At 40.6% G+C, this 17,580-nt stretch overlaps 1 protein-coding gene across 1 annotated transcript in view; it reads left to right on the top strand.

Annotated features, from left to right (window-relative positions):
- LOC117462223 (sodium channel protein type 2 subunit alpha-like) overlaps nt 1–17,580 on the top strand; it is a 52,904-nt gene that overhangs the window by 12,340 nt on the left and 22,984 nt on the right. The window contains exons 9-16 of the mRNA XM_071206205.1: nt 4,852–4,993; nt 5,964–6,161; nt 6,265–6,453; nt 6,549–6,920; nt 7,035–7,164; nt 7,989–8,227; nt 9,293–9,466; nt 9,568–9,924. Of these exons, the coding sequence (XP_071062306.1) occupies nt 4,852–4,993; nt 5,964–6,161; nt 6,265–6,453; nt 6,549–6,920; nt 7,035–7,164; nt 7,989–8,227; nt 9,293–9,466; nt 9,568–9,924 (1,801 nt within the window). The remainder of the gene's footprint in view (nt 1–4,851; nt 4,994–5,963; nt 6,162–6,264; nt 6,454–6,548; nt 6,921–7,034; nt 7,165–7,988; nt 8,228–9,292; nt 9,467–9,567; nt 9,925–17,580) is intronic.

The raw sequence follows: 17,580 nt of genomic DNA on the forward strand, positions 1-17,580 counted from the left end.
ATCGGGCATGCCGGAAAAAAGTTTTTCTCAGAACACAGATACAAGAATAGAAGTCGATGCTTTAGGCTTCGAGTTTAAATCTGTGACTTAGAGGCGCAATGTACAGAGGAATGATTCCATCCGCGGGAGGGGTGTAGCGTGAGAGAGGCTGTGCACAAGACGACATGTGGTGTGGATAATCACCCACGCTCCACTGGAACCCTTTACTGAAAAACATGGAGTTGCCAGCTGGAGAAAGGGGGGTCTTTGGAGATTTCATCATCTCAAAAGCTCTATGACATAGTTAGGTTGACCGGAGCTGACCGGATCACTTCGGCTTCATATTCCGTTATTGTTGAGAGGAGGATACTGTACTTAAGACTTCAAACAGCACCTACTTTAGTTACAGAACAAAGACACTCCTTTTTTATTTCTAACATCAGAATATATTTAGACGTGCATATAGGTTACATTGTATGCGTGGACTTTGTTCCCAATCAAAAGCACAGTGTGAAACCTTCCAAATATTGCTACTCATCCTACGCACTGAATAATCCTATAAATCCAAATGCTTTTGAAACAAGCACACCAGGATGACTCTGCCGTGCCAGGCTCAGTTCAAGGGTTATAATGAAGTTAATACCCATCTGTGTGAAGCTGAAATCCTGCAGCGTCAACAAATGGCTTCCGCTAGGTGGTCCTGTTAATGATACAAGACAATGGATGAAAGCAAAGGGCAAAAACTGCAGGTGATGTTGAGCTTTACAAATAATCTCATAAAAGTGGTGTAGATATTTTGTACTAAATTATGCAAATGTATAAAAACAATTCCTTAATCACAGATTAAACAGTGTTCAAAGGACACATTTTCTTCTTCATTTGATCAAATAGTTATTATAATACTAAATAATAAATGTATTTTGTTGTATATGCATTTAATCCAAACCCCTTAAAACACTCTATAGCAAATGTCTATTGGTAAACACGCACAGATGCAGGCAGTGTTTTATTCATACTTTGATTAACTGCAAATAAATATAAATTGTATTTTACAAGTTCAATTCATTTAATTAAGTTGACTTTGATTTGATTTGATGACCAGCAAACAGCGAGTAAAACATCAACAGAAGCATAAAAGATGCTAAAGATTGCAATGGAAAAATAAAAACCAATGCTGCGTAATGTGTAGGATTCTCAATCTAATACCATAAATTAAATATTGAATATTAACTGACATGTTTTAGCATAATTTGATACTTGATAATTGCATGCATGCATTGTATGTCATGCATTCAGAGAAACAAAGAGTGTTTAAGTGCAAGATATAAGTATAAGAAATACTGCTAACGGCATGTAGCTTTCCTCTCCACTGAATGGCAAGTCAAGGCTAAACAATTAACTTGTTTTTTTCCCTGTACAAATATTTTTGATTTTTGATTTTTATAACAAAGGTTCTTTGAATTAGTTGACCCTAGCTGATATTTTTATGGGATTGTGACTGTTTTCACATGAGATTAAGCTGAAATTGATATTAACACAGTATTTTAATGACAGAGTGGAGGTAGTTACACATTCTTATGTATTGCTACCAACCATTGGTATCAGTGCAACCAACCCTTGAGCTTTAATCTCACTCTGTAACCTCCAAAAACACTGGAGCTTAATCTCCCAAAAAGTCAAATCTGATTCAGTGTTTTGTGTTCAATTCAGAGCGAACAGAGGATACATCTGAGGGCATTAAGGGGGAAATGACGTCAAAATAACAAAATAAGTGGTAGGTCAGTAATATCAGACTAGCAATATTTCCTATGCGGCTGTTGACATCTCTATTGACACTGTTTCCGTTTTAATCTGTGTCAATAGTTGGTTTAAAGGCTTTTAAGACAACAAAATAAATTGAAAGATTAGTCTTTTTTCCCCCCTATATATTAAAACGTTGCTTTGTAATCAGATAGCACATGGTGTTTTGTTTATTTTAAATGTCTTTGTGGTTCAATCAAAGGCAGAGTGACCCATCTGGCCCTTGGTACACTTGCCAGGTTATAGGTTAAAGGAACCATATGTGTCTGCTGCCTTCTGTGACATTTTAGATGGAACTTTCTGAGGTTGGTTCTGGAGACGGACGAGATATTAAGCAGGTCAGGATGGAGGACGTAAAACATAGAGGATGCTTAATCTTTTGAGTGTATTCCAACAAGTAATCCCTGAGTAGATTTCCAAATGAAAGCTTTGGATACTTTATGATGACAACACACACTCTCACACACACACAATTGTACACACATGCTCGCACACACACATACACACATTCAGGCATGCACACCAACACATATTCCAATTATATTTTCAGCCTGGATGGTTAACAAGTTGTGATAAATGATTTGCTCAAAGGTTCAAGCTGCTTCTCATCGTGCCTTCAGCAGAGTTCAGGCTTATCCCCTCACATCTTAAAGCCACTGTGCATCAAGGATTATGACTTTCGACTTCTGCCCTTGACAGGCTGGATGTGAGCATTGAACCCCTCCGCCCACCACATGAACGTATGCTGCTAAGGACAGATGCTCCTCTGTTGCTCTGTCACACAAAAGCAAGACAATTAGTATAATACTTAATTGCAACACATCCGGTGTTCCTGTCTCAGACTCCTGAAATGAGGTCTGTGGTTAATACCAGCTCAAAACACTTTTTATTCTTCAACATAAAATATGTCAGAAAAATTACTTACATGTAAAAGTCTGGAGCTTCTATGTGTTTAACAAGTGTCTAAATGTCACTACTTAATCATGCTGAAACTTAGCCACCTTTAGCTTAACGGTGTTGATGCGACTGTCCTGTAGCATTAGCTATTAGCATTAGCTATTTACTTCTGACGATTGTATTTACACTTAAAAAACATAAAAGTGGAGTTAATATGGTGAGCGTATAATAGTAAACAGCATGTTGTTGTATCATAAAGGTTGTGTTTGCCACAGATTTAATTTTCTGCAATATTCCAAACGTCAAAGGAAAGTCCCGTTACTTTTGTTTGGGGAGCCCTCACGATGCTAACTTCTGGATTAGCCTACAAAAACATGTCATCACTGAGCCACTCTATATAGATCATATAAACCCCTGTGCTTTGGTGACATTGGACGACCTGCTTATGGAAGCTTAAAGGACCATGCCATATTTGAGGGATTGTAGGACCAAACAAAAATAAATATAAAGCAATATTTGCCTTAGTAGGAAAAATACATCTGCAAATCTTAAAATGTCCAAATAGGCTGTGGAGGTTGATCAGATATCACAGTGCACGTGGCATAGCGGCTCTTCTTGAGGAGTGCTGACTCTGGATAAACCCATGCAACAGTCTCCAGGGCAGTAACTATAGATACATCAGGGACATTAGCCTGACAGCAGCAGCTATGATAAGTGAAGTGTCACAATAGTTGGTAAGTGAGCATGCTTGCAGTGTGGCATTAGAAACCAGAACGTTTCAGTGCATTACATGTTACACAGGCAATCTTAAACACTCAAAGGAACCATAAGAAATGTTTTGACTTTAGGAATCTACTCTATACAATATTTCTAAATGTAAGAAGGATAATAGGAATGACCGCCATACATGAGCCCATGACTAGTTATTGAAGTTGCCTTCATAGGGTTTTTTATTGATTTGGCTTTTATTTTGACCAAAATGTTTGTAAAGAATTATAATTGATGTGGTTATTTGCATTATTGTTAAATCTGCAGGTTATTTTCCAGATAAGAGGTTAAAACTGTATTTATATTATTTCAGAAAATTCTAAAATAAAACTCACTGCAGATTGTTGCCTGATCACGAGTGCTAAGAAAAGAAAGTGGCTAAATGTTTCTCCCATTTGCTTATAAATAATTAAAAGTTACACATTTGAGAATCGACTTCTGAATCATTTTAGCTCTAAATATAAACTGTGCTTATATAGGTAGGTAATAATGTATAGTAAACAAATCAGGGAAGAAAAAATTGTCAAATTCACAAGCCATGTTGAGAGACAATGTAAATATACAGTAGTTATTCTTTTTACATTAAAAACGTTGACAGTGTCCTTGAATAGAGTTTTTGTTTATTTTTAACTATCCATACCTTTTTAATTTGGGAATTTGTTTTAAAAAAGCCTCTCACTCAATCTAGAAAAACATATTGTTTGCTTCTGAAAAATGTCCAAAGTGGCATAATGTGTTAGCAAAACAACCAGTTTATGGGCTTATATGAAAGTAAAAGAGGTGAAGAGTGAAGTGGCAGCCCGACAGGAAGATGTCGCTGGCCTCACGCAGCCTCCTCTGTCCTCACGGCTGAATATTAGCGAGCATCCCTGCTCAGATGGCTGGTTGGTGACATCTACAGCTGTTCTCACAGCAGCGCTTTGCCCGCCCAGCTGTTTCCCGGCCATTACGAAATTATTCAGCACTCAGATTGACATGGTGGTCCAGCTTGTTCTCAGCTGCCAGACTTAAATATTTGCTGTAATGCCACTATGCTGACAATGAAGATCAGAAATGCATTTTTTTGAATTGCAATTTGATATCCATCTGGCTCACATAATCCCTTTTGCTGCAGTGTATTTTAGTGATCCTGCTATGAACAAATTTCAAGTGCCCTCTCTGGTTGAAATAATGTGTTGATAGCAGTGTACGTACTTACAGGCTCATCCGCTTCTGTCCCGGTGGAGTCAAAGGCCACCGGGCTTCATGTAGATACGGGGGATGTTTTTAACTCCGGCAAAGCAGCCTGCACGCTACCACAGCTATATTTGCTCCAGCTGCCTTCGATTTAATTGTGCACAGCCTTTGTTTATCAGTGCTGCCCCCTAATCGTCTGTCTTGTGCTTTTTAACTGTTTGTGCATTACAGGAAGTGTCCAGATGGATTTGACTGCCTAAAAGTAGGGAGGAATCCAAACTATGGCTACACCAGTTTTGATACCTTCGGTTGGGCTTTTCTGGCCCTCTTCCGACTCATGACACAAGACTACTGGGAAAAACTGTTTCACCAGGTGCCGTTTTTTTAAATCTCATTATAAATCTACCAATTCTCTGTGACAGTTTGCTGTGCCCTATTATTATCCATCTTTGAAAATGAGTGTTAATTTTGTCAGCATTTATTTTAGTCTTTATCATATTTAGTATTCTTTTTTTTATTTGACTCAATTGCATTTGCATTTTAGACTTATCTTAGCCAAAGAAAACTATACATGCTTCGCTTGTAGGATCCACCATGAACACAGTGTAATATTGCCTTCCTTAGGAGTTGGTGAAGATGTTATGTTAAAACTACGAAACATGACTCAGGTCTTAGAAATATCAGATTTATTTTTCTAAATGTTTTTATCATATATTGTTTAACTGTTACTTTATCCTCACAGTAGGGAATCAGACAGAACCTCTGTGAAAATAGCAAGATTTCACAGCGCCTGATGAAAACAACCAATCAGAGCCAAGACAGTGTCATCACTCCAATCCCACTCAGCAGCATTGATCATATATGAATCAAAACAGTGTTGTTGCCAAAATGTTTTCAGAACCATATTTAAGAGTACAGTTTAGATGTAAAATTAGAACGTTTGTGACCCGGCTGCCATTTTGAAATCAGTTAAAAGAAAAACCAAGCACTCCACTAAACCAACATTTCTTATTTACAGCTAAACAATAAACCATTTGAGGCCACAAATAGGCAACGTTTATATTTGATCAACTCTGCATAGTTTCAGATTTGTATCAAAGTGCAGGAGCGGTGATTGACACTGCATTAGAGAATCCTCTGCTCTGATTGGTTGTTTTCCTTTGGGCTTAGAAGCACTGTAGGGATGCAAAGGAACCAAATGTGTTCACATAGTATCTGTCTCATGCACAACTGTAAGGATAGTGACAGTTTCAGCAAATATCATACAAAGTTATTTTTACAAAAGATACCAACTGAACCTTAAATACTTTGATCATACTCACTTTGATGTGCTGCTCCCTCAGACGCTGCGTTCAGCAGGAAAGACCTACATGGTTTTCTTCGTGCTGGTTATCTTCCTGGGCTCTTTCTACCTTGTCAACCTCATCCTGGCTGTAGTGGCCATGGCCTATGAGGAGCAGAATCAGGCAACAATCGCTGAGGCCTGGCAGAAGGAGAGGGAGTTTCAGCTGGCGATGGAGCATCTGCGCAAAGAGCAAAGAGTAAGTGCAACGCCAACAGTCGGCAACAATATTGAAAAGTGTTCTTTCATTTGAGGACGAACAGAAATGTATCTTTTGTAACATAATTCCTTTCTGTGTGAAGTTGGCAAGAAAACAACAACAAGCACAGGATACAGACTCAGTGTTGTCCCCAGAGCTGTCTCCAATCTGTCTGAAGATGGGCAGCATACGTCGAAACAGCAGCAGAAGAAGAAGATCGCACAGGGCATTGTCAGAGGAAACAGAGGAGGAAGCTGCTGAAGAAAAGTTTGACCCTGCTGATGAGCCCATGGTACATCACCAACAATCATAATCTAAACCGGTCTTCCACTCTTTGGTGTTCTTACGGAAAGTAATAGAGCTAATGTGTCCTCTGTGTTTCTGCAGCCTTCTCTGTCTCCTCTTCCGGTCCACCCGCTACTGGCCACACTCTCTTCTCACCCCCTCAGCACCAGAAGAGGAAGCCAAGCCAGCGTCTTCAGCGCGTTCCGGCCGCGCAACAACTCGGAGGCGGACTTCGGGGACGACGAGTTCAGCACTCACGGGGACACCTTCAGAAGTCGAGCAAATTCAATAGCAACGCCCTGGAAAAGAAGGACCGGCAGTGTGCGGAGCCACAGCTCCCAAGTCTTCACCCCCAACTACAACATCAACGGCAGGCTCAATATCACCTTAGATCAGAACGGAGTCACCACTCTGGGTCTACATTCTCCCATGTCCATGCCCTCTTACAGCATGGAGAGATTCAGGGAGGAATTGGTGAGTGGTAGAGGCCCGGTTAGAATAGATAATCTTGCAAAAGTGAAAATGTTTTAACAGCTGATGGAAGAAGATTGGTTGTATTTCATGTTTTGGTGTTTTCCTGCCCACCAGAAGCCTGGCAGTATGGAAGACACAGTTCCTAACCTTCTCCTTCAGCCTTCCCCGACGATCACTGAGCCTCGTCCAGCGCAGAGGAAAAGAGTCTTGAGCTCTGTTAGCTTCTTCAGCGATGCCATGGGTGGTAAGTTATTTAGCTTTAGTAGTAGTAGTAGTAGTAGTAGTAGTAGTAGTAGTTTGAGCTACTTCGGAAAACCTTTTTTTTGCTTGAGAACAAGAAAAAGATAATAAATTAGAAGGTTTATACCTATGCCTATATGATTCATTTAAAGCTCTGACCAGCCGTTTATTAGCTTAGCTTAGCACAAAGAATCAAAACAGAGGGAAACAGCAAAACTGGCGCAATCTAAAGGCTACAAAATGCACTTCTAACGCCAAATCATTAATATTTTAAATCTGGTGGTTTTATCCATGCCAAAAACAATCCAAATACAGTGGTGAGAAAATGACATGTTGTTCTTAAACCATCCCGTAGCGTGTACTGTATTATCTTCGCTGCGTGTCTTAACTTCCTGAAGTTTTGTTGCACCATTACCTATCATAAATGTGTACATTTATCACAGTGCTTTTTTTGCACAGATTAACAAACAAGATTTACTGTTTTAATTAGTCAACTTCAGGTTGCAGGTGGATTTAATTAATTTTGGACAAAGCCACACTTGCCTCGGTTTTAAGTCTTTATGCTAAGCTAATCGGCTGCAGCATCATATTTACACTACAACACAAGATTGGTATCAAGCTTCTCCTTTAGCCCTCAGCTAAACTGAAATATCAAAAATATTCCTTTAAATAATGATCTTGTACCTCTCACATTGTTAAAGCCCATATACCTTTTGCAGATTGTAGATCATAAAACGTTTTGTCACACATGATAGGGTTTCAGGTTTTGTCCACTAGTGTTTGAACAGAAAAGAAGAGCCAGCATATAAATAGTTGACCTCTTTGCAGAGCTGGAGGTGTCGAGGCAAAAGTGCCATCCCTGCTGGTACACGTTCGCCAAGAAGTACCTGATATGGGACTGCTGCCCCTGGTGGCTGACGCTGAAGGAGTGGGTGAAGTACATGGTGATGGACCCTTTCCTGGATCTGGGTATCACCATTTGCATTGTGCTGAACACCCTCTTCATGGCTCTGGAGCACTACCCAATGACTGATGAGTTCAACACCATGCTTTCCATTGGCAATCTGGTAAGGGGCTTTTAATGATAGGGGTGGGCAGGTTTCCAGAATTTGACACACTTTATCCTAAGTGCTGTTGGGTCAACAGTTGAGTGAACAGAAAGCTTCACTAGAAAGAAAGTGAAGAGCAAATTCTTCGTTAAGATAATGATCATATATCATACTCTGTTGTTTTTAATAGCCAGTGTTGCTGCACTTAAGGTCAGTAGGGCCGTGTTGATCCTTTATCAAAGGTTCTGCTTTAGACTATATGTGATAATCGCCGGTAAGAGGAAGTATTTTTAGCTGGAGGTGGGACTGATTCCATGGTGTGTATTTTTGCCATATCATCCTACTGGTACATTAAAGACTCTGCTAGTGTCGTCAAGTTTGAAAATCTTCTTAAAACTAAATAAATAATATTAATTAATATTAATTACGTTAACCAAGTTTTTGCCCATGTTTTCTTTGTCTTTTGACCATTATTTAGCAGGATGTATCAAAATAAAACAAACTGAAGGAATATGAAAAATATTCTTCTCTTCAACTTTACTTATATTTGTTTCTACAGCTGGTACACTTTAACTTAAACCTCTAAGCCTCAGATATTTAAACCTCAACTCAAATAAACTTAAAGCTGCTTATTTGATCATGTTGGCTGCTACTCATGTAGGATACAGTGGCTTTGTCAGAGCTTTTTCACTGACAACGACTGCCTGATGCTGGAAACAAGGTTGATCAAGAGTCAACAAAACAGTGCTGTACAAAATAGATTTGTTATAATAATAATTGTATAATTATTTAAATAGATGTCTTTCTTTAATTTTCAGTGTATTTAAAGAGAATATTACAGAATAATTAATGTAAAAAGGTAGTTGAAATAAGGAAATGCTTCAGCCTACACTGTAACTGTAAATGTGCCGTTTTGTCAATATTTCAAAATTAAAGACTTGAATGAATTGTAATATGTTTGATTTAGTTGCATAAAATGCCCAATATAAATTAAAAGTATCTTTCCTATTTAACATAATCCATTTGATCATTTAAATGGATTATGTATCATTCCACTTTTTTGTCCCCCTGTATCTGCTACAGGTTTTCACAGGGATCTTTACAGCTGAGATGGTGCTGAAGCTGATTGCCATGGACCCCTACTACTACTTCCAACAAGGCTGGAATATTTTTGACGGCGTCATTGTTTGCCTCAGTCTGATGGAGTTGGGTCTTTCCAATGTAGAGGGGCTGTCTGTCCTGCGATCTTTCAGACTGGTAACAGAAGTCTTGTATTCTCACCCTTGTACATTTAATAGAACTTTAACACACTTAAAAAAAAATCAAATTGGTTGTCTTCTTTTTGTTCTCTACCTCAGTTACGAGTCTTCAAGCTGGCGAAATCCTGGCCCACTCTCAACACTCTCATCAAGATCATCGGCAACTCGGTGGGCGCCCTGGGAAACCTGACGCTGGTGTTGGCCATCATCGTCTTCATATTCGCCGTGGTGGGCATGCAACTGTTTGGCAAGAACTACCAGGACTGTGTGTGTAAGATCTCCATCGACTGTCAGCTGCCTCGCTGGCACATGAAAGACTTCTTCCACTCCTTCCTGATCGTGTTCCGGGTGCTGTGCGGCGAATGGATCGAGACCATGTGGGATTGTATGGAAGTGGCCGGGCAGCCCCTCTGTCTCCTGGTGTTCATGTTGGTCATGGTCATAGGCAACCTTGTGGTGAGTATTAAAGAGGCCCTCCTTTTTGGGGTTTCCCCTTTCCTTTAGTGTGTTATATAGGTTTTAGTGCATGTAAATGGTCTGCAAAGGATACAATCCCAAAGTTCCCTCCAGAGGGAGTTTCTCTCCCGCACACATTTGGTTTCACAATTCACATTGGGGATAAGAGCCTAAAACAGGCTGGGGGTTTCAGAAAATATAGATCGACAGACAAACATTTGGTTTTGGTTTTTATTTGAAATGTTGACAATAATCGAAACACCACAATATATATCCATCCGTTAACGGTATATGATAACAGGGAATCTGCTTGGAGACAAATTCAATTGAATGTTTATACAACCAACTGTAATCCAAATGATGATGTCATGAGCGTAATCAGGGATTACTTATGTTGCACAGATGAGGGTGGGTGGTTCCTTATTATGTGAATGGAACATCCAGTATACCGTTATTGGTGCTGCCACATCATGATATATTTTTGCAAACTCAGAAATGTGTTCAGACCATAGGGGTTCAGACACGGTGGTTTGTGCACTTTTTTCTTCAGTGCTCTTGACCATGTGCTCTGAGAGAGTGGTTGTGTCACATTATCATGCTAACCTTCTTGCAGATTAGCATTAGCGGTCCGCAAAACAGATCATGTCTGGACGACATTTAATCCATCTGTTTTCCCTCCTGAGTAAGATGTGTTTTCTCTGCACATGTTGTCGTGCAAACCGTAGCCCCAACAGATGCATTCTCTGCGGATTTATTGCTGCCTCATGTCCAACAGGGCTGTATGTTTTATCCACTGCTAATGAACTAAGCCTTATGGCAGAAATTGTGACCTAAGTACTGTACAAAGCATCAGCCAATTCCACAGAGTGTTTTGGTTTCAAGCCTTTTGCAGCAGGTATTGAGATTCACACAGGATGAAACGCTATGTTTATATCATTCATGCAGCTGTTCCTGTAAAAAGCAGTTAATCTAACAGCTCTGCTTGAACACAGCTGCTTTCATCCTGTGCCATAGCAAGGATATGTTTATAGTTGGGCACATGCCACACCAGCAACTGCAGCTTTTATTTTGAAATGCACTGTTCAAGCACTAATTCTTGTTGCTAATGCTAACCTATCTCTGAGCCAATGTTATACTCCCATAGAGCCAACATTTGCTTCAACTATGTTTGTATAAAGAAACCACACATGTGGCTGTTGCCAACCGTCCCGTATTAGGACGCCCCGTATTTGAGCCAAAAGGGGCGTGTCCCGGGCCCTTTCTCATTTTATCAAATCCCCCTCCTCGACTCCTCGGTCCTCCGGTAGTGACCCGGAAATGAATTTTAGCGCGCCATGTCGAAGGACATCTCATTTCTCTAAATGCACGTCGAGGACCGAGCATCGAGCATCGAGGAAGCTCTCTGGAGGAGCTCTAACCGAGGATACACTGATGGGTCCTCCACGGCTCCTTCGCGGATGCATTTCCGGGAACAGAGATGTTTCAAAGAGGCGTGATGCACGGCCGGAGTTATCTCAGCCAATGACAGCTCTGCATGCATCCCCTGGATATTATTTTAGAAACTGCTCTCATCGCGTGGCGATGTTTCCAGAGAGAACAGCGGTGAGGTCCGTGCAGAAAGCAGAGCAGTGTGTATAATATATATGACTCAGTATAACAGGCCTACTCTCTTTATTTGCTTTAGTTTAGTAGATATCTACAAAGAAAAAGTCAATATTTTTCTAAAACCATTTAGTGCTTCACATAATAAAATACACAACGGCTGTAGCCTGATTATATGCTTTAGGGAGCTGTAGGTGCGTGTGGTACAGTGTGTAGGTGTGTGTGTTGTACAGGCCCGGTTCCAGAACAAAATGACTCAGGGTGCATCTGAGATTAGAGAGGGTGCAGTGGTAAAGTGATATTTTTATAAGTGGGGAGTGGGCTTAACACCCTCTAGGGGTGTCCTCCATAGGGGGGTCCGGGGGCATGTTCTCCCGGGAAGATTTTTTTTTTAAATATTGAAGTTCAAAGCATCAATCTGGTGCACTTTGAGAGCAACATGAAGAGATCTATGGATTGGATACATCTCAACACCTATATGAAACAGAACTATAAACAGATTTACTTTTTCTTTATGGATATTTTACAAATCACTCCCCTTTTAAGACCGAAATGTCTACATGCATAGCAGAAGATGGCATCTTTTTTACAGGAATATTCCAGCCAATCTCTGTTTTGAAACCATGAGCTGCAAAATGAGCGCCTTACCCCACTGTACAGGCGAGTTGGGTACTTTTTTAAATATACCTGGGCAGGCTCTGTTTTGCGAGGTCCTCTGGCACTTGTGGGCCGCCGAGGGGTGGCGGTGTTTGGGGCAACGAAGACGGCTCCTCCGCCTCCGTGGGCGAGGCGGGCAAAGCCGGCGAGTCGGGCGGGAGGACGTTAGTGTCCACGACAGTGGCCGCAGGAAACGTAATGTCCCCATGATCTGAACTGTTATTACCTGCAATAGATGCAGTGTTACTGCTGGCGATAAGGGCTGGTTGTTTTAACCATTTTCTGATGTCCAGCATTGACTGCCATGTAAGCACCTTGCAGATGATGAACGCTCAGAGGAGACTCGGCACGTCACATTTTCACGCCATAGGACCCTGACCAAGCGTCGCTCCTGGACGTTCAGGGAGTGACACTGTGTTGGCACAGGTCACGCACACCTGACATAATAACGTTACTTAGGCTATCGTTTAAATTGACCAAATAAATGCAGCAGACAATGTTATTTAACCACAATTACAATTTATTACTATATTACTATATTCTTCTTATTATTATTATTACTATTATTATTATATATGTAATATCTTTCACTTTTAATTTCTTTTTTTTTTCCACTTTTAATAAAAAAAAAAAGTTTCACTTTTAATTTTTCAAATGAGGGTGCATAACGACTCAACTGAGGGTGCAATGCACCCTTATGCACCCCCGTAGAACCAGGCCTGGTGTTGTACAGTGTGTGGATACAGCGGACAGACAGGTCTCAGTTGGTTTGGTGTCCTCTGCTTACTTTTAATACTTGTAAATAAAACGTTTGGCCCGTAATTTATTTTTCTAATTGTAGCGACCAGAGAGGGGGGGATATATCCAGTCTCTGATAATGTTACGTTATTATGAGTGCTCTGTTTGATTCTGAAATTGTATATATTTAAATAAATATATACGTGTGTGTGTGTGTGTGTGTGTGTGTGTGTGTGTGTGTGTGTGTGTGTGTGTGTGTGTGTGTGTGTGTGTGTGTGTGTGTGTGTGTGTGTGTGTGTGTGTGTGTGTGTGTGTGTGTGTGTGTGTGTGTGTGTGTGTGTGTGTGTGTGTGTCCGCATCTGTAGCCTGTTATTGTCTCATTATACCTCACGGTGAATGAATCAAAGTAAATATATAAGTCGTCATGAACACATCTGTCCATCAGACAGAGGGCTGCTGCCTCCTGTCATCATTATTGGACGTCTCTTTAAAATGACCACTCAGAGGAGAGGAGTTCTCATTTCTCTAACCGCCTGCTGCTTCCCCTCCTCTCTCCTCGGCTCCCCTCCTCGGCTCCTCCGAAACATAACAAATATTTGTTCTGCTTGCGCGCAATCCAGTGTGTGTGTGTGTGTGTGTGTGTGTGTGTGTGTGTGTGTGTGTGTGTGTGTGTGTGTGTGTGTGTGTGTGTGTGTGTGTGTGTGTGTCAGGCCCGGTTCTACCAGTTGAGTCGTTATGCACCCTCATTTGAAAAACCAAAAGTGAAAAAAAAAAAGTAAAAATATATATATATATATATATATATAAAGTGAAAAATATTACATATATAATAACAATAATAATAATTGTAGTAATAATAACAATAAGAATAAGAATATAGTCAATGATGGCCATCAGAAAATGGTTAAAACAACCAGCTATTATCTACTGCAGGTAATAACAGTTCAGATCATGGGGACATTACGTTACCCGTGGCCACTGTCGTGGACACTAACGTCCTCCCGCCCGACTCGCCGGCTTTGCCCGCCTCAGCAGCCGTTCACATCATGTATACTTTGTATTACTTAATACCATTTTTCAAAAAAAAATTCAAAATATATTGGCAAAATATTTTTTTAACATTTTGGACAAAATAGTCAATTGTACATCGAGGTGCCCAGATGTCCCTAGTGCCCACCTATCCGATTTGAACATGCTGATGTACAATGTGATGTAGTAGCCTAATGCAGGTGTAAGACCATTGTGTTTGTATTGTGTTAGGTATGCATAGTTTTCTATGCATTTTGAGGGTTTTGGGGGGTTTGACCCCCAAAAACATTTTCGAACCCTAGGGGCTGGCTCCCCAAAAAGAATTAAATAACATAACCCTAACCTGACCCTAACCCTAAAACCGAAATAAAGTAACAAAAAAAGTAACTAAATCCGCCAGAAACCCGAAAATCTTCGCACGCACGCACGCGGGGGACACATACATGTGTCCCGTTTCTCCATTTCTGGAAGTTGGCAACCCTACATGTAGCTCCTTGCAGAACTAGCATCTGCATTAGCATGATATGCTATAGCTACTGTTGTCTAAATCCAACTACAAACAGCCAACACTTCGGCCCAATTCCGAACCGCCCCCTACACGTTCGCGCAGAGGGTCCGCCACATTAAGTGCTGTTCCACCAAACCAACGAGTGTGGAGGGGGAGTGGGTTATCAAGCCCTCCAACAGCGAGTCTGCATCGCACCTGACTTCACCTGCTTCACTACCTCACCGGACTCAACGCTGGGTCTGTCCGTCATGAAACACGCTGTTTACAAACAGTTCCATGGAAACATTCACTGATAAACTGCACAACAAGAGCTATTTAATATCTTCATACAGAATGTTAGGGTTGAGCAGTGCAGGGTGGACCCAAGTGCAGACAGAGAAATGTAAAACTGAAAAAAACCGGATCAATGCAAAAACAGACAGAACTCGATCTCCCTCTGATCACAAAAAGAACCCGCAAAACCCCAACAGAAAAACAGAACTTAACTAGAGAATGCAATTCCTGAAGAAATTTCTAGTGGGAATGCTTTATGCTGAAAAGCTGACGCTGAACTGCTATGCTTAAATGTAATGTGTAAGAAGAAAGTGAAGAATTTAGATTGAAATGATACATGAACACTGGGGGCTTGAATGTGTGATAAGAGAAGAAAGGAAAGTATAAAGGCTTGGAAAAGCAGCAGAATATATTTGAACTGCAAACTTTTTAACTAACTTGAAGGCGAATGATCTGTATTTGATGACACCCCGTAATACGCTTAGATATGTTGATGGCTGCATCGTTACCAAACCTGTGAAGTTTTGGGCTGTTTGGAGCATTTTCACTGAACCGTTTTTCATGGCGAGCATTGTGTTGCCATGGCAACGACATTTGACTGTATTTGACTGATGTAACTGTATCAGCATTCCCACTAAATAAGAACAAGAAAATAAAAGTCTAAATGCATGAAAAAGCAGTAGAATATTTGAACTGAAAACTTTAGAACTAAAAGCAAAGTTCACCAATAATGTCTAAAATATGTGGAACATGTTGAAGTCAGTATGAAGTCTCCATCAGATGGAAAATAATAGGCTGAGACAGTCTGTTAAACTCCAGTGACCACGTCATTAGTCTGCTGCTCTAATTATGTCAATTGGAGTTATGACATCATCGTGTTCCATGACACAGGTGTTTATATTTGAGCTAACAACGTGTCCAGAGATCAAAGGTTTCCATGGTGATTAGTGAGAGGAAAGCATTTTCGCACTTTTATTGTTCTGAATGAGAGATAAACCTGTTACATGTGAACGTTTTGTTGAAGAACCGTAAGAGATATCGGTGACATTTCAAAGCGTGAAGCATGTCAAGGAACTTGAGCATCTGAAGTGTACTTTTTGTGTACTCTTGGGTTAATAATGTGGCCTTTTTGGCAGATTAACTAAAGGTGTGCGGCTGCTGTGGGAAAAGGTAAGGCTCAACGTACAATGGAGTTTAATGGAGACATGTTGAAAGTTTTTGTCACTTCATGCACTCGAGGCATTTTGTTTAATTATTTTTGCTTAATTTTTTTTTATCTTTCAAGCTACGAGATGTTTTCCTACGTTTGTCATGAACAATTATGTCTCGGGAATGTAGGGTTTGGGAATTATGGCAGGTTTAAAAGAAAATATGAAGGCAAAATTAAATCTGTCCTCCACTCTAGCTGTGACATCACGCACTCTAAAATCTGAAGAAGGCCTCAGATTTAAAAGTTGTGTTACATGAATAATGTCAGAAAGATGTGTGACATTTTAAAGTTGGAATGAGGTTTCTGAGTGAAAGTATGAAGGAGCAGTTAGCAGTTGAAGAAGGAGCAGTTAGCAGTTGAAGTTGCATGAAGATTGTTGAAGTCTGAAGAGTTCTCCTTTGACTTCCATGTTAAAAATGGGGGTGTATTATGGGATGTATCTCTGGAATTATGAAAGTTATGAATGATAAAAGTAATAGCCATTGATTCCCGACCGAGCTGAACGTTTTGATGTTTGAATGGAGTTTCTACGATGTTCAATGTGGGAGGAGAAGTGGCACAAAATAACCCGACGGAATAATAAAGAATTTTGTGCGTAGCATAACAGATAGTTGGAATGCTGTATCAGCATTCCCACTAAAATACACACATGGCCAATCAAGATGACAAGACACAGCTGGGGAGGGGAGGGAAAACACAAAGACACCAGGTGAACATAATCAGGTAATCACACAGGAGGGAAAACTGGAGTTACCTACTGTAACTCCAGCTTCTATGAGTATAGGCGTAGCCCTCTAAGGCTATGGCTATTGGGTAATCCCCTGAGCACCCGCGCAGCACTGAAAACACTTGTAGTCCACGCCCACCTGCGAGATGGGCCCCACCTTCGGACTCACTTCCGGTATAAATAGGAAGGAGGCCCGACAATCTGCTCCCACACAAACAACTTTTCTTCAGCTATTCGTGGAGCCAGTGGGGCCCAGAACTTAGAGGGCTACGCCTATACTCATTGGGGGGGTCTGGGGAGGGTCGGAAAACCAGTCAGTATCTGGTGTGAGGGGTAGGGTTAGGGTAATGTTGTGAATCGAGTGGCCTGTGTTCGTCGTCCATAACATACGCCTGCCCATACCATAACCCCACCACCACCATGGGCCACTCGATTCACAACATTACCCTAACCCTACCCCTACCCCTCACACAGGGCCGCCCCTGGCCAACTTGGGGCCCCAAGCAACATTGTGAGATGAGGCCCCCCCCCCCCCCCCCAGACCGACAGGAGTGAAACACATTTTTTTGGAAACAAAGTAGGCTACTCTGCAAATATAATTCCTGTTTATTATTAGTATCAACACAGTTACTTTTGTATACAGTGAGGTAAATGGTAAATGTGCATGTACGTCTGCATTTCCTGCCAAATACTAGCCTCAAAAAGATTAAAATATAATGAATGCAAATAAACTACTTCTACTAATAATAATAATAATAATAATAATAATAGTAATAATCATAATCAATTCAATAATATAAATACTATATTATTTTATTATAATTTAGTTGTAATATAGTCAAGACAAAACATGCTTAAGACATGCTCAAAAACTGATATTTCTTAAATCTGTATTCATAGTTCCCTCTGTCA

The sequence above is a fragment of the Pseudochaenichthys georgianus genome, chromosome 17 (assembly GCF_902827115.2).
Source record: "Pseudochaenichthys georgianus chromosome 17, fPseGeo1.2, whole genome shotgun sequence".
NCBI classification, from domain to species: domain Eukaryota; kingdom Metazoa; phylum Chordata; class Actinopteri; order Perciformes; family Channichthyidae; genus Pseudochaenichthys; species Pseudochaenichthys georgianus.